Here is a 25,450-nt window from a genome sequence, read left to right on the forward strand (position 1 = left end):
ACACACATATATATTTAATTGCTTTTTATTTTGTCTGTCAATGTCCCAAAGTTTGGTTCCAAAACCAAAAGTATATTCTACTGAAAACGTGATAAGACAATTGATTCTGTAATTGCATGCTCACTTCACTTTAATATTAAAACACAAAATATTCAATAAAACCTTTATAAACCACAAAATGCACTTTACAGCCTATAACAAATGAATTGGACGTTTGAATGAAAACTAGGCGTCTCCTCCCTCTGTCTCTCCCCGCCCTCGGAGGCGTTTCAAAGCCCGGAGAGTAATGACCAAATATCGGTCCCAGCTGATGAAGATCGCCCTGTCTTCCCTCTCTAAAAGCAGGTAAATAAAACAGATATATGAAATTGTGATCGGAGATTATTACACTAAAGCCGTTTGAAGCGTCTTCGGCTTCATTATACGTTGCTGCGTTTTATTCGAGGGCCTCGGTTTTAGTGACGGACTGAATTATATCAAGCCGCTTTTATATCTGTGACAAACAATAGTGTGAGTCGGGGTTTTCATTTTACGGTCACATGTCAGGTTAGATGAGATGATGAGGATAAATGTTGACATTTTAGTCGTTGTGGAAAGCTATGAAAATGGCGATATTTGTTTGAATCTCGTGATGGTTTAAGCTGTTGCAGGACTAACAGACAGTCAGTCAGGGCCGCGTATGTGCTAACAGCTAACCGGTATATTTAAATTTAGCCATATTTACACCCTGAAACTAAACAAACCATACACGGGAATTGTTTTATTAAGACGTGAGGATTACAATTGCAGTGTCCTGTTTGAATTAAGACCATATTTGAACGTCTTAATCTGCAAAATGATACGGGCCGAGCGACAGTGGTTGCGGGTCACTAACGGCTCTGCTGCACCCCGATAGTGTTTTCACATGTGATGCGCTGCAAACCACTCTAACGTTTTTAAATGCCTCACACTTCTTTATTTGTCATTTTCTTGACTAATAAATAATTTAGACGGTTGCCATTGCTCTAAACACTCATTGTTTGCTTTTATGTTTGTTTTGGGCGGGCTGAATTGGCGGCGCTTTCTTCAAGCACACGTTTCTTTGGCATAGCCTATAAGCTTTTAAATTGTGTTTTCCTCACTTTAAGCCTGGGCTTTGTATTTAAGTATTTACAATTTAGGCTTAGATCGATATATGTAATATGAAACTAGGCTCTTCTGAGAGATGCATTAGTGGATGTTGCTCTGCTTTGGCTGCAGATCTGGGCGATGTGTGCATTTGCTGTGAAGTGAATCAAGGCATTTCTTCTGTCTGGCTGGAGATTTTTGTTGAAATGCATGTGGATATCGCAAAGTGCACTGAACTTTATTTACTGTGACAAGCTAGTCTAGTTCCCCATGCCATGTTAATTATATTTGTTGTTAATGCTTATGGTTGAGATGTTTGTTGCATGCGTCAGATGAGCTCAAACATGTCCATTTAATATTGAACCTGAAGTTATCTGAAAATCTGTTCTTAAACTGTATCCTTATTTAGCACATGTTTTTTGTGTGTAAAAGTTGGTTTGATTTGCTTTTTGTTCTGCTTTGTATGGATGGAGTGTGAGCAACCAAAGTTTCCCCTTCTTTTGTTTAGTTGAATAGATCAGACCGACAGAAAACAGCCATGGGGGATGACAGTGAATGGATGAAGTTACCCATCGACCAGAAATGTGAACACAAGGTGAGCGATCCAGGCTACTTTTAAATTTTGGCCCATCAAAAATCCCCTGACAGTGTTGGAAGACCAGCTTGTGTCCGAAGAACCAAACTGTCAGCACTTTGCTCGGCCTAATTGTTTAGAGATGAATGCATGCAAAGCAGTGAAATAAATGGGAACATTCTTTATGGAAATCTTATACCTTGATGCAATGAATCTCATTTACATTTAGTTTTGCAACTACTTAGCTAAATGGTTTAACCTAACTATATGTTTTTCTTTTTCTTACTTCAATAAGTGAAAAGTGTAAAAAAAGTGATATAATGTTTATACTCCAAACCACTGCTAAGATGTATTTAAATTTTGGACATTATAAACCCATTATTAAAAATGATTAAAAAATAACTATGGACATTAGATAACTTTCCTGAGGTGAATCGTGCACGTTATCTTAGGTGACATTGTTTACATATGACGTCTTCCTGCAGTTTAAACTGATTGGACGATTACACACTTTCAGCCAGTTGCAAGGAATCTTTCAACATGCCTTTTGATGTTCGTTCCTTTTTTTTTTTTTTTGTAGTTAAGGGGCGGGATGATCAGGGGTGAGAGTAGTGTGCAGCACTTTCGTTTGAAACATCTACCCCTGTTTTCACAGACCAGGCTTAGCCTAGTCCTAGACTAAAATGTTTTAACTGAAAGCAACTTGCACTGACATATCCTAAAATATGTCAGTGCCACTGCTTTGTCTTAAGATGCACACCACCACAAATTTTTTTTCCTAAGGCACATTTATAAAAGCTTAACCCCTTAAATGCCCTACTTGAACTAAGGCCTAATCCTGGCTTAATCTAAGCTCTGTCTGTGAGACTGTGCCCTTGTTTTTGACAGATTAGTAAATTGATACATTGATTGGTCACATCTTTTGCTTGAGTTTTGATAAAATTTCAGTTTAGTAGTTGGTGCTTTGTTTTATCAACCTGAGTTTTATGCATGTACTGCACATTGCGACATAAATGGTAAAGCATGTTGTGTTGTTGAAGAGTTCATGTCAATTATAAATAATGGCTGTTAAACGTACGTCGGCCTCTAAGGAAAGTGGGCCAGTTGGTTACCTCAAGTCACAAGCTCATTTATTTATTCATTTTTGTCGTCATTATTCATCTTCTGGTTTCCCTTAGATTTGGAAAGCAAGATTAAATGGATACGAGGAAGCGTTGAAGCTCTTCCAGAGGATAGAAGACGAGAAGAGCCCGGAATGGGGCAAATACCTTGGACTTATCAAGAGATTCGTAACAGATTCCAATGCCGTAGCCCAACTCAAAGGACTGGAGGCAGCACTTGCTTATATCGAGAATGCACACGTGGCTGGAAAGTAAGTAGCTTCACTTTTATGGTGCTTTTTGGACAAAAAACAAGTCGCAACCGAAATCTTTGAACATGGCGCTAGTCGCTAATTTTTAAATGAGTTTCATGGACCGCTGATTTTGTTTTCTTGGATGACTAAAGAATGTTTGCTTTTCTCTCGATCCCTGGGCAGCTCTTATTTTCCTCTGAAATGTTTTATGTGGGATATCATTTTGTAAGAACTTTGTTCACAACTGAGTTTTGGAACAAAGCAGAAATGTGATGCCTGGTGAAAGTCTATTTTTGGATCGAGGGAGAGTCATCAGGCAAAGTAGGAACGCAGCAGTAGCTATAGTCTTTAACCCATTTAGAAAACCATGGAAATATATATTTTCCTCAGTTGAGACATTCCGATCTTCATGAGGATGACAGAAATTCCTTTATTTTTAAACGAGCATCTAAGAAAAGGCCTAAATTTATGCTGCTCCCTCCATCGCTTTTCATTAGGCCTATTGAGTTGCTCTTTCATAGAGTATTGATTGTTTAATTCAGTTTTGATAAAGGAGTGATGTGAAAACAAGTAACTTCCCTTCTATGATGTTTGTGTTTTGGTGCTCTGTTTGCTTTAGGGATAATCGGATAACTAATCATCAGATAACACCTAAAAACAAGAATATTGTCTTGTTTTTCTTTAGATATTTGTGCCATCAGAATGGTCTTCAAGTTGGTGCGCTAATAAGCAACATACTTGGCACAATTTGATGAATTTGCTGCTGAATGTTGATTTGTTGGGCTTAGTATCCATTATGTCTTAATGGGATCTAATGGAAATGAGTCTTAACTTGCAGGACAACAGGGGAAGTAGTTTCTGGAGTAGTCTGCAAAGTCTTCAACCAGCCCAAAGCGCGAGCCAAGGAACTGGGGAGTGATATCTGCCTCATGTACATAGAGATTGAGAAAGCAGAAGTGGTCCAGGATGAGCTGATCAAAGGACTGGATAACAAGAACCCCAAGATTGTTGTTACTTGCCTTGAGACGCTAAGGAAGGCACTTTGGTGAGTAGGCAATTTTTAAACCTGTTAACCATCACTGTACTTGCCGGCACTTATTCAGCACAAAAAACGTGTCTATTTGTCCTTTTTCAGTGAATTTGGATCAAAGATCATAACGCTCAAACCTGTAGTGAAAGTGTTGCCAAAACAGTTTGAGTCTCGAGAAAAGGCAGTTCGAGACGAGGCCAAATTGCTGGCGGTGGAGATCTATAGGTGGATCCGCGATGCTCTGCGAGCTCCTCTACAGAATATTAATTCCGTACAGGTGATGCTGCTATTCTCCATTAAGTTTTCAAATGCAAAATTTTCACTTTAAAAATATGCATCTGTAGCAGCTGTTGTACTTGAGCGTTCGTAGTTCTCTTGAAATTGGCATAGTTATTTTATTTTTATTATTCCGGCTTGTTAATGCAAGTTGTAATATTACTCATTTGACCCTTTTCTTTTAGTTGAAAGATTTGGAGGAAGAATGGGTGAAACTCCCAACTACAGCTCCTAAGCAGACCAGGTTCTTGCGCTCTCAACAGGACCTGAAGGCCAAGTTTGAGCAGCAGCAAGCTGCAGGAGGAGATGAGGCGGACGGTGAGAATATAGCACTGTAGTCTATGGTTTATCCAGAGACAAGGCAGTAGTGAAAATTCAGCATTCAATTTAAGCCCTATCATCAAGACAATGTGCATGGAAACGCACTCATTCTTAAACCGATAATGCTTAAGCTGTTGACGTGTGTGTGGTCATGTAAATGCGTTAAACCATTTACCTTTATCACCGATTGACACAGCTAGTTTTTTGCCAATTACCCTGATTTCAACCGGCATGTAAACGCCTTAACCTGCGTTCTGTCGGCTTATTGAAGTGTGATGTGACAGGAAAGAGTCCTTGTACAGCAGATTTAAGCGCATCCAGCCACAGCGAGTGTTTCGCGCTAGGGGAGGAGAAATATTTTGCAAAGTCCGCCTTTTTCTTGACCCAAGAAATATAAGTGTTTTCTCATCTTGTGCAACCTAAGGACAAGTGGTACAGTTGTAGAAACTTCAAATGCGAGAGAATGAGTCTCGTTGACATTTTGAAATACTCTGGGGGTTTTAATGCTTTTACAATAATAATTATTTATAATTTACGGTTTGAAGTCACCGACAGGCAATGTTTTTTTTTATACAGGCTTGTAAATGTGGTTTACTTGCATTGCTGGGATATTGATTTGCATGTAAACGGGTAAATTGGGTTATTTCAATAAACTGATTTTTGATAGTTATCAGTGCATGTTAACATGCTCAATATTGATATTGTTTTTATAATTCTTCAGATTTGTCTTTCAAATCCAGTCTTTATAATTTACTGTCTGCACCACCATTTTGGATGTAATGAAATCAGATCTGTTTGTTCAGACCTTTAAGTCCGTATCTGACTGGTATATCTACATCAGTTGCCATAGTGAATGAATTGGTTGCTAGTACAAAGCCAAGAGACTTTGTTTAACAACAGGGTAGCTGTCAGTGTAGAATAGAGAGGACAAAGTACTAAAAATGTACTCTAGTTATAATATATATTGTATTATAATGATACATAATACAAATATGTATATAATAATGTATTGGACAGGTGTTGAAAATTAGCACATGTGCTATAACACTTTAAACAATGCACCTGGTTCGTCCTATGTTATTGCTATGTCCATATTAAATAAATGAATAAATAAAATAAATATTTATTCATTTCATTTTAATATTTGTTACAATTTATTTGAATTCATTTTAGTTTTGACTTATAAATATGCCTTCATTAATATTAATTTTAATTTCTGGCCACAGGGGACAATGAGGAGACTGAAGTTGCTCAGGTGGATCCTTATGAACTCTTGGAAGCCGTCGAGATCCTTTCAAAACTTCCTAAAGACTTCTACGAAAAAATCGTAAGTCAGAACAACAATGTAAATGTATTAATCATCATTGAGTTTCACGTCAATTTAATTTGTCATTTCACTTCCTTGTCACAGGAAGCAAAAAAATGGCAGGAGAGGAAGGAAGCGTTAGAGGCAGTGGAGACTTTGACTAAGAACCCAAAACTTGAGAATGGAGACTATGGGGACCTAGTCAGAGCATTAAAAAAGGTAGAAGTTCTAGTGGAATTCTGGGTAATGGGATCATCTCTGTGAGCAAGGTCATAACCACTTCCTTTTTTATTTTTTTTATTTAGGTCATTGGGAAAGATGCCAATGTGATGCTAGTGGCCATGGCAGCCAAGTGCTTGGCTGCACTGGCAGCAGGACTGAGGAAGAAGTTTGGAACATATGCAGGTCTTGTAAGTGCTCTTCATGACTTAAATTGTCACAAACCCTGTCACGATTCGTTTTGCCGTCTCTTTTGTCGAGGCGTTTAGCATATACGGACTGCAGTTTCATTGGATGATTTTTTTTTTTTTTTTTTTTTCCTCTGAATCTTTTCAAGGTGGTGCCAACTATCTTGGAGAAGTTCAAGGAGAAGAAACCTCAGGTGGTCCAGGCCTTGCAGGAGGCCATTGATGCAGTCTTCCTTACTGTGAGTGTTCAAAACGTGTGGTGGCAAATGGCAGACGATAATTTGAAATTTGATTATTAACTTGGTATAACTGTATTGCAGACAACCTTGCAGAACATCAGTGAGGATGTTCTGTCAGTGATGGACAACAAGAACCCCTCCATCAAGCAACAGGCTTCACTGTTCCTCGCCAGAAGCTTCTGTCGCTGCACCCCAAGCACTTTGCCAAAAAGCGTTCTGAAGCCCTTCTGTGCAGCGTTCCTCAAGGTACAGATTCCTCTCCTGTCAGTGCGTTAACTCTTTCTGAATGCCGGTAACTGCATTCTTGGTCTTGTTTAGTAAGTTGTTTCTTTTTTGGTGCAGCAAGTGAATGATTCTGCTCCGGAGGTCAGAGATGCTGCTTTTGAGGCTTTAGGGACAGCCATGAAGGTGGTAGGGGAGAAAGCAGTCAACCCATTCTTAACTGATGTGGACAAACTCAAGTTGGACAAGGTTAGAACATGTTTTAGCTTTGCATTTAGGTTGAATTCTCAGTGATAGACCAATATTAAATTCTGGTGGATGTCAACAACTGATAATTGTTTTCTTTACTTTCTATAGATTTCTATACTAGTTTGGTCTGAAATTTAAAATGGAACACAAATCAATCATCTTAAATACTACACTTAATTTAGAGTATGAAAAAATGGATATTCGTTTTGAAATTTGCTAAAGACTTTTTAAAGATTTGTGGAGATTGGGTATATACAAAATGTTAAAACTGGGGAAATTGACATGCACATATCCAATATTGGCTGACTAAATTAATCTAACTTTTTTTTTTTTTTTATAATAAAAATTATATTATTTATTGGCCATGTTTTTGTATCAACCTGTTACCCTGTAAACTTCCTGAAATTGCATAAAACAAGCCAATCGAATAGCTTTCTTCCCCTGGTTTTGACAGTTGGTGAACAAACTGTGGGTGGAGCTAGTGCAGAAGTTCATGGCTCTTCCTTTCATGTTTTCTGCATAAATAGATAAAAGAATGTGCTGATAAAGTGGAGATTGTTGGCAAGAAAGGAGGTGGTGGTGGAGGAGACAAGAAAGAGAAACCTGCTGCAAAAGCTCCTTCTGTTGAAGCACCTGCCAAACCATCCGGGCCTCCTAAGAAAGCTCCTCCAGCAAAGGTATCACTTTTTATTTTATCATTTTGTTGTCTTATTTTAAATGAGAGAAAAGATTTAAAACAGATTTTTGTTTCATGAACAGGCTGCAGGACCTCCCAAGAAGGGCAAACCTGCCTCTGCCCCAAGTGCGAAGTCCAAGAAAGGTCCAGATGCTAAGGAATTTGTCGAGACTGAGTTATCTGTATGTCTCCAATCTTGCATCGACACGTTAAATGTTTTCATTGAACTGATGGCTTGACCAAAAAATAATTGTTTGACAAAATTGTCAAGTAATTGAATTTGTGTGTTGTCAGCCGGAAGTGTGTGAGGAGAAGGCGGCTGCTGTGCTCCCAGCCTCCTGTATGCAGCTGCTGGACAGCGGCAACTGGAAGGAGAGACTTGCCAGCATGGAAGAGTTTCAGAGGGTGACTTGTGGATTTTGTGTCCACTTTTTGTGCAATTTTAAGCTCTTTTGTAATGATTTCAACTTGAGGAACATGTTTAAACTTAGCTTGACTGCATTCTGCTCAGGCTGTGGAGCAGATGGACAAATCTGAAATGCCATGCCAGGCTTTAGTCAGGATGCTGGCTAAGAAACCTGGATGGAAAGAGACCAACTTTCAGGTAGCCCTCTTTAGCATGTAAGGCGCTTTAGTTCTCAGGGTTTGGCATTCGATCAGGTGCTAGTTTTCAGTGTTTCAATGTTTTACTTCTGTAGGTGATGCAAATGAAGCTCCACGTTGTGGGTCTAATTGCACAAAAAGGATTGTTCTCCAAGACATCCGCTCTGGTGGTTCTGGATGGCCTGGTTGATAAGGTTGGTGACGTGAAGTGTGGAACTAACGCTAAAGAGGCTCTCACTGCGATTGGGGAGGCCTGTTCTCTGCCGTGGATTGCTGAACAGGTTGGTGTTTGTGATATAGAATGTCGTCTTAATTTATTTATACTTTTTTAAACTAGCAGAAATGAGCAAATGATTCAATTTTACTACTTTCTGGATTTTATTTTATAATAATATTACATGTTAAGTTATAAATAGTATTCTTATAGTATTTTATATTATAGTTTAGTGCAGTAGTTAAACTTGTCTAACAATTGATTATTTGATTAAAGATTTTTTATTATTTATATTAATTATAGATGTCATATGTATTTTATTATAATAATAATAATAATAAATGCAAATTATTTAAACTTGTCTAACCGTTATTAAATTGATTATTAATATTGTGACATTTTATACTAATATTTTTATTTATAATTGCTCTGTTTCTCAATTTTCAGGTTGTCTCTCTGGCTTTCGCTCAGAAGAATCCTAAAAACCAGGCAGAGACGTTGAACTGGTTGGCCAATGCCATGAAGGAGTTTGGATTTGCAGGGTAAGTGCTATATACTTGGGCTTTTAATTATTATTATTTTTATTTATTTTTCTTCATGCAGTTAATCTTTTCCTCCTTCCTAAATCTGAATCTTATTCCCCACAATCCAGAATAAATGTCAAGGCGTTCATCAACAATGTCAAAACTGCTCTGGGTGCCACAAATCCTGTGAGTAATTTTGAGTCATGGTTTCAGTATACAGAATCTTACTTTGTTGGGCCTTTCAAGTGGAATGACATGTTTAATGTTACTTCTATGTGCAACACTTGCTAATAGTGATTAATAAACAAGTTTCCTTGAATATTACAATATTAAATTGTCCTTTGTTCATAATGATCTTCAAATCCATTTGTCAGATGTAATTGTGTGTAATGAGCTGTGTTCATGTTAAATTCAGGCTGTTAGGACATCAGCAATTGCTCTTTTGGGAGTCATGTACCTGTACATGGGTGCTCCCCTGCGCATGTTTTTTGAAGATGAAAAACCAGCCCTCCTTCAACAAATAAATGCTGAGTTTGAGAAGGTAAATATGGCCTTTTGAAATACAGTAATTGAAGTGACCCTTTCAAAGAGTTGACTTGACCATCAGTGGGTTTTAGCTCACATTTAAACCTGCTTTATGGACACAATCGAGTGAACCACACCTGTTTATTCATTGTTTTATTTTGGCAATGCCAGTCTCTCCCTGGCTTATCTAGCTTATGCCAAGTACCTTTATAGGGGGGTGTGTGTATTTTTACTGCTTCATTGTTTGTAATGCCTGTGTTTGCACAATACAGTAACACTGAGTTTATCAAAGCAGATAGTGTGAAAATAAGATTGTGAAACAATTGATGTATTTGCAACTAATTGTCCAAAAGCATTGATTCATTGAACATTGCAAATCAAAGAGTAAAGAAACAAGGAAAAAAAATTAAACAAAAGAAAAGTGAAATCTATTATAGTTTTTTATATTTAGCTTTTTCTGCTGCTGTCGTTCATTTTAAGACCACATATAATAAATGAAATGGGACTAATGTTTAAAATCCCTATATTTCTTTTAGTTTTTCTTGTTAAATCTGACTTTTCACCTTATGCTATCTTTCATAGATGCAGGGTCAGTCTCCTCCCGCCCCATTCCGTGGTGCCAAAAAAGCAGGAGCTGAGGAGGAGGGAGACGCGGCTGAAGAAGAGGAGGTGGACGGTGGACCCGGAGACATCATGGACCTGCTGCCCAGAACTGATATCAGGTCAGTGAGTGTGGCAGTGCTTCAAAAACCTTTTCTTTTCAATTAATGGATCCATCAGGCATCTTTTGGATGCTAGTAGGAATAAAAAGGATCCGGTGAAGAGATTGATTTTTTTTTTTTTTTTTTTTTTTTTTCATTCGCAGTGATAAAATCACATATGACATGGTGTCAAAGATCAGTGACAAGAACTGGAAGGTCAGAAAGGAGGGCCTTGATGAGGTGGTGGCCATCATTTCTGAGGCCAAATTCATCCAGCCAAGCATCGGCGAGCTACCGATGGCACTGAAGGGCCGTCTCAATGACTCCAACAAACTACTGGTAACGTAAATTTCGTTTTAAACTAATATCAGAAATGAAATATTTGAGTCTTGTTTAGCATTTATCACATGTATTTATTTTTTTGTTGCCTATTGTCATTTCAGTTGTAGCATTGTATTAAAGGCATGGCTGTAATGTCATAAAATGTGTCCGTAGGTCCAGCAGACTCTCAATATTCTGCAACAAATAGCCACTGCCATGGGTCCATCACTCAAGCAGCACGTCAGGAACCTGGGAATTCCAGTCATTACAGTTCTTGGTGACAGCAAGGTATGAAACGCTGTATGCACTGATTGGGGGTCTGTTTGTTGCACTTGTGGTGTGGAATCACACAAGCTTGTGCTACTTGTCTGGCTGTTCAGATAACTATTTAATGCTCTAGTTTGAGGTTTCTAATTTGCTTGAAATTTGACTCTTTCAGGCTAACGTCCGTGCTGCTGCCATGACGACGCTGAACGCTTGGGTGGAGCAGACTGGAATGAAGGAGTGGCTTGAAGGAGAGGACCTATCAGAGGAGCTCAAGAAGGAAAACCCCTTCCTAAGACAGGAGGTACATCACTCACGTTTAACCCTGTAAAGCCTGACATATGAAATATTTTCAGTCACATTTTTTTACAATTATATGAAAAAAATATGAAATTCTGATAGCTTGTAATGTAAATCAGAGAGATAATATCAGAGGTTACTTGCATGAAATGCATTTAAAAATCTTTGTCACTATATCTCCCAATAATGTCTTTTTATAATGATGAATAATGAATCTTATTCATGCTTAGTTTTATCAAAGTTCTGTAGCTTTTACTGTAAGGGAGCAAAAGATAATGTAATGCAATACAGAGGGATGAGGGATGTACAAAGTAAATGTACAATATAAAAGTTATTCTTACATGCGTGTACTACGGCCTGAAGGAGGATGGTTTTTATACTATAATTATATCAAAAGACCTACTTGCTAAAAGAAGTATAAACTATCAATCAGATGACAGAAGGCATGTTGTAGATTGTTTTTCATTAAAGCTTTGGTCATGTTAATAGCATAGTTCACCCAAAAAGGAAAATTGTCATTTACTCACCCTCAAGTTGTTCCAAACCTGTATGAGTTTTTCTTCTGTTGAACACAAAAGAAGATATTTTAAAGAATGTTGGTAATCAAACAGTTGACTGTAGCCATTGACTTCCATAGTAGGAAAAAAAAATACTATGGAAGTCAATGAGGACCAGCAAATAAAATAAAAAGCCACACGCAACTCTATTTTGAAAGGTTATTTTTATGTTTTATTTGATCAATGATTGCAAGCTAAAATCCTGCTTAAATTCTATAGTTGTTGGGCTGGCTGGCTGAGAAGCTGCCCACCCTACGTACGGTGCCCTCAGACCTCATGCTGTGTCTGCCTAACCTGTACGCCTGTCTGGAGGACCGCAGCGGCGACGTGCGCAAGAAAGCTCAGGATGCCCTTCCCACCTTCATGATGCACCTGGGCTACGAGAAGATGGTCAAGGCTACCGGCAAACTGAAGGCAAGTGAGAGATGCCCTAACCTTAGAGCTGGGCGCAGCCATTACTCCAATCTTCAGTGTCACATGATCCTTCAGAAATCATTCTAATAATGTGACCAGTTCTGGCAAAATTTGTCTGAATGGGACAAATTAAAAATGGTCAAATTTGAGGTTTTCACAAAATTGAGTTCATTAAGCCCTCGTTTGGTGATCCCAATGCTCCAAATAGCAATTAAACATCTAAAAGTATCTTTATTTGTATGTTTTCTGAGATGAGTACCTTTCCCTTTTAAAAAAAAATAAAGTTTTTCTCTGCTCGCTTCTCAAAGACTTGCCCTTCCCCTCAACCACGATGCTTTCAAAAACGATTCTGCTGCATAATATTTTTATGGAAACCATGATCAAATAAAAGCTGATCTTTTGAACTTTCTATTCGGAGAATCCTGAATTTTTTTTTTTTTTTTTTTTTTTTTTTTTTAGGTAATCTTTTGTAACATTATTTTACTGTCACTTTTGATCAATTTAATTTGTCCTTGTTGAATAGAAGTGTTAAATAAAAGATCTTAGTGACCCTAAACTAATGAATGATAATTTATATGGTTAATAAGGCCAGGATCAACCTTTGACCAGAGAAAAAGCAGTTGTGTAACGTCACTCTTGCCTTCTCGTCTTTCTACAGCCGGCTTCAAAGGACCAGGTGGTGGGCATGCTGGAGAAGGCCAGGGCCTTGATGCCAGCCAAGCCTGCAGCTCCTGGCAAAGCTGCAGCTTCCAAACCCGCCTCCAGTGCTCCTGCTGCCAAACAAGCTTCAGGTTCACTCGTTTTCCCTTTGACCACAGCTAATTTGACCACCTCTGCCTGGCTGGTTTGAGCTATTTTAAACGGGGGTGGGCAACTGGCCCTCAAGATCCACTTATTAGATCCACAATTAGAAACTCAGATTTGAGACCTATTAAAGATGCAGGACTCAGCTTGAATGTCTTTATTTTACAGCTCCAGCCAGGAACCAAAGTCCCAGTGAAGACTTCAGTGAACCAGAACCCAAACCAGACACTAAGAAATCTAAACCAGCCGGCCCTGCAGCTAAAAAGGTGTGGCACATTTCAGTGTTTCTGTTTTGTCTGCTTTTGTAGGGAGTTGCTGCTCATGAACAATTTAAAACCTTGTCCAATCGGTGATCTGGAACACCAGGTCCATAATACAGAAGGGACTGTTCATGGGAAGACAATGATCGTGTGTTTTTTTTTTTTTTTTTACACGATTCAAAAAAAGCCTCTTGAAAGTTTTCTAAAGTGTTAAGATGAATTGGGTTCTGTATTTTAAATGTGTTGCTCTCTAAAGTGTCATTTTGTGCAATAGAGAGAGAGCATGGAGCTCAAGGTGAAAGGAGAGAAAGATAATTCTAAACAAAACAGGACACCTAGCAGTGAGAAGGTATTAGTATCTCCTATAGAGCACCAGTGGAGCTGGTGTGAGGTGGCACGTTTTGGTGGGGAAGCACTGCATGTAATGTAAACTGATTCACAACCTTCCCAACCCCCTCTATGCACACCTTGGCCGTAGAATCGCCATTGGCTAGTAATTTTTTTTAGTTTACTCTTGAGCAGCAGATTGTGACTTGTTCGCAACTTGTTTTTTTCCCACCTCTCAAACTAAAATTGTGTAGTGTATTTAACCATGCAGAAAAGTTTTCAAAATTACTTTAAAAATCAATTTTTAAACCGTTTAACCAATAATATTAATTTGTCAATTCTTACTGTCGGTTAACGGCATTATGAGCATCCCTACTATAAAACTTGTCCACATGAAGTACCAGAACTTGAGACTTCGGTGGTTCAGTGTAACAACTGTTTTCCTGGTACTTTAGGGTGTTGTGGGTAAGAAACCTCCAGTTAAAGCTGGGGCTAAGGATGAGGAGGACAGATCTGGTCCCATCTTCATCCTCGTTCCCAATGCTAAAGAGCAGAGGATCAAGGAAGAGAAGGGGTTAAAGGTGAGCAGCTTTTGAACTGTCCTTGTGAACAATATTTGTCCACAATATTGAGTAGTGCCGTTAGGCTCATCTGTGTGTTTGGTTACCAAATCCCAACTCTTCTCTAGATTCTGAAGTGGAACTTCATGACTCCTCGTGACGAGTATGTGGAGCAGCTGAAGACTCAAATGTCGACATGTCTGCCCAAGTGGCTCCAAGATGAACTCTTCCACTTTGACTTTCAGCGCCATGTAAAAGCTATTGGAGTCATGATCGAGGTTAGTCACCTTGTAGCAATTGACGAGTCTGCAATCATATCAAATTGTGCTAGACTTATAACTTTTATATTTTTCAGCACATGGAGCCAGAGTGTGACGCTGTGATTAGCTGTCTGGACCTAGTGTTGAAGTGGTTTACCTTGCGGTTCTTTGACACCAACACCAGTGTGCTGATGAAAGTCCTGGAGTTCCTCAAGCTGCTCTTCACCATGCTGAGCAGGAAGAACTACCAGCTCAGCGACTACGAGGCCTCATCCTTCATCCCCTACCTGATCCTCAAGGTGGGTCTTTATCCATTATCATTATCTTTGGACAACGAAGACATCTAATTAGTTGAAACCGACAACCTTCCAGTCTCTCTCGTGAAGCCAATAAGAAAGTGACTTAAACTGCAATTCATCAGCTGGCCGCTAGAGACAGGCTCCAAAAGGGAGTCAATTCCATATATTCCCCATGTTAAAATGCATTGTCGAGTATCGAGAGAACAACCAGTGCTGTTTTTCAGTTGTTTTCCTCTGTGAACATGCACTCATGGATGTCTTACAATTTCGTTGCTTTTTGGAGTTTTCAGATTTAAAAACGTCTATAGATGTGGAGGCAACACTCGTTCTGTGGTACCGTTGCTCTCACGGAACGGATATACGAATATGCATATTTAACTTCAGTGTTAAATAAAAAGTACCGTCAAATAAAATCCTGCAGGTGTCTGTGCTTTCTCCGTCCATGCAATAAATGCACATCCTTGAATGAGTGCTGATTTCCAAAGCATTTATTTTAGGTAATTCTATGGTTTGATCCATTTGAGAGGCGCCCAAAATCAGAATTTAAAATGGACAGAATAAAGCTCTAGTCTCTACGAACTTGACTTGCGATGCCGTGCTGACTGACATGTATGCGCATGAATCACTGTCACACACACGCGCTCACTTCAATATTTGAAGTTACTGCACAAACACATCTCACTTTTAGCTATGTCTTTGAACTATTATAGTATTTTGAAGGGCAAAAACATTCACTTTATTGGCTCTATTGAACTCTATTGGCTTTACATCAAGTCAGCTGTCACTTTAGTGCGAGGCCCTGTGCTGCGGCGATACTGATTTCTTGTCCTCTACGCAGGTTGGAGAATCAAAAGATGTGGTGCGCAAAGATGTCCGCGCTATTCTGACGATGCTGTGTAAAGTCTACGCAGCCAGTAAAGTCTTCCCCTTCCTTATGGATGGAACCAAATCAAAGAACTCCAAGCAGAGATCTGGTAAATGCCCATGGATTTGATTTCTCATACATAAACATAAAACAGCCATTTTATAGTAGAGTGTCTTCATGACTTTTTTACTTTTATTTGTTCTTCAGAATGTCTTGAGGAGCTCGGATGCCTGATTGAGAACTTTGGTATGAATGTGTGCCAGCCGACTCCGGCCAAGGCTCTTAAAGAAATCGCCACTCACATCGGAGACCGTGACACCACGGTCCGCAATGCTGCTCTCAATACGGTCGTGGCTGTCTACAACACCTGTGGAGAGCAGGTCTTCAAACTCATCGGCAATGTAAGACGCCAGTTACCCTCAGACATGATGATCAGACAGTAATGAATAGTGGTCGACTGATATTTCCATTTTTGTATATATATATATATATTTTTTTTATGGGTGGCCAATATATGTGTGATTGCACCGTTTAATTTAAAGAAACGCATGCATAACATTTGCTGAAATAAATGTATATTTATATTAAATAAAATAAAAATTAACTAAATTACAAATACATTATTTGAAAATGATTTATATTTTAAAAAACGATTTATATTTTAAAAAACGATTTATATTTTAAAAAAAATTATCATTAATAGTGAGCAATACATTTGTTAGTCTTTGTTAATGTTAAAATTTTAAATTCTTAAAATAAAAATTGTTCATTGTTAGTTTGTCAGCTCAGGTCCAATAAAACATATTAAGATACAACTTATTTTAATGTATTAATGTTGAAATTAAGATTAATAAATGCTTTAGAATTTATTTTCATTGTAAGTTTAACTAATAAATTAATGTTAACAAATGGAACCTTATTGTAAAGTGTTACCATTTATACATTTATAGGATTACAGAATCATGAAGCTGCTATCTATATTTATCAATTTTTCACAAAAAGAAATTGTTAAAGAGAATAAGAGCTCTGACCATCAGGTACTAGCTTTCTCTGTGCTGTCAAAATAAAGGTCCCGTTTCTGGCGCATCACGGAAATGGATAAACATATTGGCCGATTTAAAAAAAAAAAAAAAAAAAAAAAAAAGGCTTTTTATTTTAATATTTCACTTTCGCCACCTGTAATAAAAGTGAAAGGTTCATGTTGGATGTGATTTTGTGCTAAACTCAACTTGAATTGTTTTCTCATTGTCAAGCTCTCCGAGAAAGAGATGAGCATGCTTGAGGAGAGAATCAAACGTTCGGCCAAGAAGACGCCCGCGCCCTCAACCAAACAGGAGCGACCCCAGAGAGAGCAACCCACCAATCCCAATGCAACCTTCCTCCGCAAGCCTGCTCAAGAGGAAGTGCCCAACAAGCTCAAGTATGTACCATCAGGTCTTCGTACTTTTCATCAAGTCATGCACTCTTAAAATGATCATTTGAAATGCAAGGGTATTATAGGGGCAAGTTTGCTAAATTGGGAAATCTTGACCCATGTGTAATACTTCCTATGATCTAATTCTGTCTCAGTCTCATTCTTTCCTCTTGTGTCATTGCATGTAGTTTCTTAATCCTGAGCGTTTCTCCTCTTCTCTTACTATTCCTTTCTTTTCTTCGCTGCCCTCCATGGACAGAATAATGTATCGCACTTACAGGATGTAAGTACTGCCGTAATGCTGTAGCCACTGCTCACAAGGCATCTGACATCCTGGAGGTCTAGAGAACACCAAAAAAAAAACTGGACTGAAATATAAGGGATATTATTAAATTAAACAATTTTAAAATCACAAATATCAAATTAACCGTATAATGTAAGGAGTAAAATGCAGTACAAATAGTTTTAAAGCAAAGCACGTTTTCACAGTGATTCATAAAATGAATAATGAAAAAATATTACATTTATGCACTATATAATTGTGAAATACTATATTTATGCACCAATATACTAGTGAAATATATTTAATTTGGTTTAAATAAAGGAAAATCTCATGCTCGCAAGGCTGCTTTTTATTTAATATAAAACATTTTAAATTGTAAAGTTACAATTTTTACTAATTGTTTTCTATTTTAAAATGTGATTTATTCCTGTGATGCACAGCTGAATTTTCAGCAACCATTAATATTCTAAGATCCCGATTTGCTGCTCAAGCAACATTTCATGTTATCAATGTTGAAAACAGTTGTGCTGCTTTTTTCATGATTCTTTGAATAGAAAGTTCACATCAACAGAATTTCTGCAATGTAAACATGCATGTACTTATGAAATGTTTAATACAAACTTGAGCGAGGGCACAAATGAATCACTGAACCAGTTTTAAATCGTTTAATTGAAACGCAGTTTGAACTTTACAAAGGGATCAAACAAACAAAAAATCATTGTAAGTGGATATACGCTTTAATACTTTCTTTTTTGCTGGTATTGAATCGGAATTTGGGGGGATAATTTAAAAAATGCAGCAGAAGTGACGTTTTCCTCCATTTTCAACAGTCAAGCTCGGGCACAGAACGCTCACTTGGAGCAGTCGTCTCCATCCATCCCTAAAGAGTTTCAGCTGGATCTGGACGTGTTCGAGAACAACCACACATGTGCCAGTGATATCCCTGACCTGGTGCAGCACAAACTGGATGAAGTTCTGGAGCCAGTCATGATTCCTGAGCGCAAGTAAGAGTTCGACTCAAAACAAGACCTCTAGTTAAATGCCTTCTGAAATGCTGTGGTGAATCACTCTTGTTAAATGGTTTAAATCCTATTTTTGGTGTTTTCAGGATTCGTCCGGTCTCTCCTCATTTCGACGACATTCACAATAGTACTGCCTCCACCATCAACTTCGTCATCTCACAGGTGGCCAGTGGGGACATTAACACTAGTATCCAGGCCTTGGCACAGGTGGGTGTCCTGCTTCAGTGTTTTAGATATCCCACATTCATGTTCATAGAATTGATATGCTTTTAGTTACACCATGTTATAGCCAGGGACAATGTTTCTAGAATGAAGGGATTTTGGCCAAATGAATATGCGCAAGACATTTTCCCTGTGACATCCTGCAGATTGATGAGGTCTTGAGACAGGCGGACAAAGCGGAAGCCATGTCTGGACACATCGACCAGTTCCTCATCGCCACCTTCATGCAGCTGAGGCTCATTTATAACACGCACATGGCCGACGATCGGCTGGACAAGAAGGACATCTTCAAACTCTACAGCTGCATCATCGGAAACATGCTCTCTGTGAGTTCTGCTTTACTTTTAGTTTGGGAAGAGAAATTCTGCATGGAGGAATTTCTGAACACCTCGTATTGTATTGCCAGAAACAATCAGCTTTTGTTTGCAGAAAATCATTTACGCATTAAAATGCATTGAGTGTCTGCAAAGCGAACAAAAGTCACTGTTCATCGGTGTGCTGAGTCACTGTGTGTCTGTTTCCAGCTGTTCTCGATGGAGAGTCTAGCACGGGAAGCCTCCATGGGCGTCCTGAAGGACCTGATGCATGGTCTGATCACGCTGATGTTGGACTCCAGAGTGGAGGACATCGAGGACGGACAACAGCTCATTCGCTCCGTCAATCTGCTTGTGGTTCGGGTGCTGGAGAAATCCGACCAGACCAACATTCTAAGGTTAGCAGTGCGGCTCTGCTGGGACACAGGCCACCTCCAGGAACCTTCAGTGTTTTTACAGCATAGTGTACACAACAGACTGTAATTGATGGTTGTAGGTTAAAGGTCATGGTTTTCTTTCCAGTGCTTTGCTGGTGCTGCTGCAGGACAGCCTTATCAGCACCGCAGGCTCCCCCATGTTCTCCGAACTTGTCATGAAGGTACAACTATCACTTTGTTTGTGCGTCTGTGTATATTGAGTCATCTTTGTAAGCAGAACTCTAGACTTGCTCCCCCTAAATACTTCACTTTCCACGCTTCAGGCAAATCATGATGGCTAAAATGATTTAATTAGCCATTACTTTTTGTAGAATTTTATTACACACCCATAAGTCATGTCAATTAAGTGGGAAATATTTAGGTGGGACCTTAATTTTATCTTTTGTTTTTTTTATTTGAATCATTAAAATAAATTGGTTCAATATGCTTGATTCCACTCACACACCCAGACAGGTCATTTCAGAGGTAGAGAAAATAACATTTAAACATGGATGCATGATGAATCCTCGTCATTTTATCTTAATTGCACTTTTCTGACTAGTAAAAACCATTACCATAATTTTTAAACTCATAGTTGAACCTTTATGAATGCTCCCAGTTGGCTTCCATGACCTCATGTAAAAACAAAATTGGCATCAGCCTGAACAGTTAAAAATAGTTACTTCAACACACATTTCTTCTGCCTTTTTATTAGCTGATAGGCTTTTGTTTTTAGATGTTAAAAAACACCAATTCACATCTATATTCATCCACAAAATAGGCAGCACTAATTATTTCTGAGTCTCCAAGTCAGTGTTATTGTAAACGAACGTTATTATAAAAAGTCATTTTAAATAAATTAGGGTTCCCACAGGTCCTTGAAAGTTTGTGAATCTGTTGTATACTTAAAGGAGAAGTTCACTTTCAAAAAAACTTTTGCTGATAATTTACTCACCCCCATGTCATCCAAGATGTCCATGTCTTTCTTTCTTCAGTCGCAAAGAAATTAAGGTTTTTGATGAAAACATTCCAGGATTTCCCCCCATGTAATGGATTCTATTGGGACCCAAACGGTAGAAGGTCCAAATGACAGTTTAAGTGCAGCTTCAAAGGGCTTTAAACGATACCAGATGATGAATAAGGGTCTTATCTAGCGAAACGATCGGTCATTTCCAAAATAAATAAAAAAGTTTAAGTTTTATAAGCACAAATGTTCGCCTTGCTCTGTTCTGTGATGCGCGTTCGTGACGTCACGTAATACGCAATTACGTTGAAAAGGTCACGCTTGAAAAATTTCTGTCCTGAAGAAAATGTTCTTTTTGGCTTTTTAATATTAAAACACCCAGGATACGCACACGAAATGGGCATTTTAAACGATAAACTGACACAAATACATTTGAAAATGTGTATATGGTCCTCCTTCTGCACATTTGTAAACACGTCAAGCGTGACCTTTTCAACGTAATTGCGTATTACGTGACGTCACGAACGCGCATCACAGAACAGAGCAAGGCGAGCGTTTGTGCTTATAAAACTTAAACTTTTTTATTTATTTTGGAAATGACCGATCGTTTCGCTAGATAAGACCCTTATTCATCGTCTGGTATCGTTTAAAGCCCTTTGAAGCTGCACTTAAACTGTCATTTGGACCTTCTACCGTTTGGGTCCCAATAGAATCCATTACATGGGGGGAAATCCTGGAATGTTTTCATCAAAAACCTTAATTTCTTTGCGACTGAAGAAAGAAAGACATGGACATCTTGGATGACATGGGGGTGAGTAAATTATCAGCAAAAGTTTTTTTGAAAGTGAACAACTCCTTTAATGCTAAAATATACTACATGCATAATACAAAAATGTTTTGGTATATACAACAAAAAAGTTCTTGAAATTGTTTTGCTTTCATATGTTCTTCAAACATGACCTTTCTCTGCAGTGTCTATGGAGAATGATCCGTTTCCTGCCTCAGACCATCAACAGTATTAATCTGGACCGCATCCTGCTGGACGTGCACAACTTCATGAAGGTTTTCCCCAAAGAGAAGCTCAAACAGCTCAAGAGTGACGTTCCCCACCGGACACTGAAGACACTGCTGCACACGCTCTGCAGGCTCACTGGATCCAAGGTACGCTTGAGACCCTAACAGAGCCTGGAAGTTCTCAATGAAACTTTGCTTTTGCTGAAAGTGATCCGTCAATGTCTCTCTCAGATATTAGATCACATGTCCATGATTGAGAACCGCAACGAGTCCGAACTGGAGGCGCACCTGAGGCGGGTGGTCAAGCATTCTGTAAACCTGTCGGGACTCAAGTCTGACAAGAACACAGAGAAGGGCGCCCTCAGATCGGTATGAGTCTCAACTGAAACGTTCATCTTATGAAAATTTCAGTGGTTCATCTGGTTTCTTCAATTGTATTTCAATTTGAATAGGATGACAAAGTGATCAAGGCCAAAGTGAGTGACATCCTGTCTGAGATCTTTAAAAAGATTGGCTCCAAGGAGAACACTAAAGAGGTAACACTGCAGCTTGGGAAAAAACGTTGAGGGAAATAATAGGGCTGAGCATTGGCATGTACTGTGTATCCAAATTAATCTTTATCATATCGAATCGTGAGCTTGTGAATCGAAATCGTGAAATGTCAATGCCCAGCCCTAGGAAATAACCAGAATCATTTGTCATTGTCTACTTGATTTGTTATTCAAACGAGCATGTTGTTTGTCAGGGTCTGACGGAGCTGTACGAATATAAGCAGAAGTACTCGGACGCAGACCTTGAGCCCTTCTTGAGGAACACGTCCCAGTTCTTCCAGAGCTATGTGGAGCGAGGACTTCGCATGATTGAGTCCGAGCGTGAAGGAAAGGGCCGAATCCAGACTTCCACAGGTGAATCACACCAACCTTTACGAAACCTCTTGAAGTTTTGTTGTTGTCATAGGCTCCGCCTCTCACTGATGTGTGTGTTGTCTCTCAGTCATCCCTCAGCACAGCACAGACTCGTATCTGCCGAGCTCCAGCGCTGTGTCCATCAGCAGTAACGGAGAAGATCTGAACGCCGCCGCTTACTACGAGAGACTAAAGATCTTACGGCAGCGCCGCGGCCTTGAGAACTCAACGGTTTGTCTCTTATTAACTTAAGTCGAGACACTGTTGACTACAGTTATTGACTCATTTCATCATCATATTGCTACAATCTTTAGGTAATGAAACTGATATTATATGCAAATGAGCTGATTTATGTGAATCCAATACGAAGTTAAATTTTTTTACTTGAGGCACCCAGCTTTAATTATATTTTGAAAGCATTCTTTAAAGACTAATTTATCAGTAAAACAGTATTTTTCTTTTATTACTTGACAATAAGACTAAAATATTGATAATTTATGCATTAATTCTTTAACAATTATAGGATTTATATAATAGCAGTCGTTTTAATAGCTAACAATTTATGTAAATCAAATATTTTTTTTATTGATTAACTATTTGACATTATTTTAAATTCTAAAATTTAGTTAAGAATTTAAATTAAATTTAGTATTGAATTAAGTACCATAATACATTAAATTAAAAATATTTTTCTTCTTATTGATATTTGCTTTAATTATTGGTGAGAAATATTAGTCAGTTGTTGCACGGTTATTATTATTAATTACTAAGTCCTAAAATTTGGTAAGGCATTGTTAATGCATTAAATTTAGATTAACTTAATTTATTATTAATTAATAAAATAAAAAATATTGATTAACCATTAGTCTAATGTTAAAATTACAGAAAATCAATCTTTTTTTTTTTCAATCAATTTATTAACAATACCTTACACATTTTAGAACTTATTCATATTTGTATTAATTATAAGACCAAAAAGTATTGTTAATATATTAAATATCAGTGAGTATAAAAATTAAATTTTCGGTAATTGTTCTTGATAAACAGTCTGTTGTTAACCAATTACAGTAAATCAGAAGTGTTTTTCTTATTGATAATGTTTGATGAATTAACTACTTTTTAATTTTGATTTATTTTTAATTAGTAGTAGTAGTAATAGTAATATTTCAATATACAGTTTACGAATACCTTTATTTGCAAACCCTTTTTATATGTCGTAAATAAACCGGTGTTCTCCTGCAGCCGGAGGAAGAGCGACCTCCTCTCAGCTCCCTGAGACCGTCGGTGGCCTCCTCCACAGACATGCTTCACAGCAAACTGTCCCAGCTGAAGGAGTCCCGTGAGCACTTCCAGCAGGAGCAGTCCCACTCCCACAGCCCCACCCGCTCGTCCTCCCCCGCCTCCAACCTGGACGACCTCAAAAAGAGGCTGGAGAGGATAAAGAGCAACCGGCAGTAGACCAGCGCCTCGTCTTCATTTTACGCTAACGCACTAGATAGTCAGCCGACTCCCCCTAAACTCCATCCCAACGTCTTTCAGGGTAAACGTGTGCATAGATTACGGTTATGCCAAATAGGATGAAAAATAAATAACTCGGTCTGTCTACATTGTATAATATTAAGTAAACATTTTCTGTATGTTAGTATTGTGCACAGTTGTTTTTGTACATATTGTCGGCTAACCTTACCAGGCTTTTACGTGTCATTTAGGGTTTTCAGTGTACAGCTTTCTTGTGCAGAATGCTGTAATGTGTAACTGAAGCTTGTTTTGGTTTTTTAAGACATTTTAGAGAAATCTAAATTAATGTCGCTTTCACTTGGTCTCAACTCCTATCCGTTCAACACTGTTTGCCATTTTTGCTGTTCTCTCTCTCTCTCTAAGCATCTCTGAAGCTCTCAACTTTTGAAGGATTGATTCCTTTCTTTTAAGGAGCATGGCATGAAGTACTGGATCTTTCTTTTTATGTAAATAAAGTTTGCATTACTAAAGGCTGTTAATTCAGTTTTTCTTTGAATAATATTCCCAACATTTTGCACTCAGTAGAATGTTGGTTATTGATGCATTGTTTTTTTTTATCCAACTGGGATTAGTGTTGAAGTGTTGCTATTAAGTTTAAGTGTATAATCTATAGTGAAAATGGCAATAAAGATTTTTTTTATATAATTTAACAAACGATACAATGATTTTCTTCTGATTTTTTTCTTCAAAGGACTATGTAGGGCTATGCAATCCACAATACTTTTACAATATAGATTTATGTAAAGCAGTCTATACTGAATAGTATTTTATTGCACAGCCCTAAAAGATTGAAAAAAAAAAAAAATTTCATTCAGCAAGGGTGCATTAAAATGATCAATAGTGACAGTAAAGACATTCACATTGTTACATAACTTTTTCAAATAAGTGTGGTTCTTTTACTTTTTTCTAAGGATTCTTTGAATAGAAAGTTTATCATGGTTTCCTCAAAAATATTAAGCAGCACAACTGTTTTCAACATTGAGAATTCTTGAGCAGCATATTAAAATTATTTATTTTCTAACTTTAGTTAGTTTGTAATGTTGCTGTTTGATTATATCATTATATCTTGTGGCATCACTAACCCTAAAATTGACAAACCCCACCCCTGGGAACATGCAGTCCATGTTGAGAAGAGGAAGAGTTGTAGTAGAGCACAGATTTGTGAGTCTGCTCAAGCTGTCGCATCCGTCTTTTCACATGCAATACCGTTTACGTAACAAATGCAATAGCATGTCACTCTGTAGGCATCTTGCAACAGTTCCCACACAAGTGATTTTATAGATTATCATGACAGAATATGCTAATCAAAGACTTGAAGATAGTTAAATCCACATCAGCAACATAAATTTATCAACTAACCATTCAGAAACGTCCTGTTGCATTCTACATGTTGAGTCTGTCCATCATTGTCAGACTCCAGTTTAAACAAAGACAGTTTCTGACATTTTAGTGCTTGTCTGCAAGAGGTAATGGAGCTGCTAACACACACAAGCTCTTGAAGCTCCGCCCTCTGTGCCGGGAGCAGCAGCTCGTTTGCATTTAAAGGGACACACACAAAAGAACACGTTTTTATTGACCCTCAAAAAGGGACAATTTTAACATGCTGTAAAAAATTATCTGTGGGGTATTTTGAGCTAAAACTTCATACACACTCTGAGGAGTACAGAGACTTATTTTACATCTTGCAAAAAGGGGCATTATACCACACCTTTAAATATCTCAAAATGAGTTTTTACTGTATTTTTGATCAAACAAATGCAGCCTTGGTGAGCATAAGAGACTTATTTCAAAAACATTTAAAAAAATCTTACTGACCCCA

The 25,450-nt window shown here is 38.1% G+C and overlaps 1 protein-coding gene across 2 annotated transcripts; it reads left to right on the forward strand.

Moving 5' to 3' along the window:
• Window positions 1-239: 239 nt before the first annotated feature.
• ckap5 (cytoskeleton associated protein 5) lies at window positions 240-24,101 on the forward strand. Of its 2 annotated transcripts, XM_084094736.1 has the most exons (45): window positions 240-345; window positions 1,616-1,702; window positions 2,860-3,053; window positions 3,874-4,080; window positions 4,171-4,342; window positions 4,527-4,659; window positions 5,889-5,989; window positions 6,074-6,187; window positions 6,274-6,378; window positions 6,525-6,614; window positions 6,696-6,860; window positions 6,957-7,085; window positions 7,613-7,762; window positions 7,845-7,943; window positions 8,056-8,166; window positions 8,273-8,365; window positions 8,460-8,645; window positions 9,026-9,120; window positions 9,231-9,288; window positions 9,518-9,643; window positions 10,210-10,349; window positions 10,493-10,667; window positions 10,824-10,937; window positions 11,089-11,217; window positions 11,990-12,184; window positions 12,843-12,975; window positions 13,157-13,254; window positions 14,031-14,156; window positions 14,264-14,413; window positions 14,491-14,694; window positions 15,533-15,668; window positions 15,767-15,960; window positions 16,813-16,979; window positions 17,233-17,256; window positions 18,087-18,260; window positions 18,365-18,485; window positions 18,647-18,826; window positions 19,025-19,212; window positions 19,337-19,412; window positions 21,167-21,355; window positions 21,440-21,577; window positions 21,661-21,744; window positions 21,954-22,113; window positions 22,202-22,344; window positions 23,356-24,101. In XM_084094736.1, exons 2-45 carry the CDS (start codon window positions 1,646-1,648, stop codon window positions 23,569-23,571), a joined length of 6,039 nt encoding a protein of 2,012 aa, XP_083950862.1. In that variant the 5' UTR covers window positions 240-345; window positions 1,616-1,645; the 3' UTR covers window positions 23,572-24,101. The 2 variants fall into 2 exon arrangements, with proteins under 2 accessions (XP_083950862.1, XP_083950863.1); XM_084094737.1 differs by lacking the exon at window positions 17,233-17,256.
• The last annotated feature ends 1,349 nt before the right edge of the window (window positions 24,102-25,450 follow it).

Source organism: Abramis brama (genome assembly GCF_963993115.1).
Source record: "Abramis brama genome assembly, chromosome: 20".
Lineage (NCBI taxonomy): Eukaryota > Metazoa > Chordata > Actinopteri > Cypriniformes > Leuciscidae > Abramis > Abramis brama.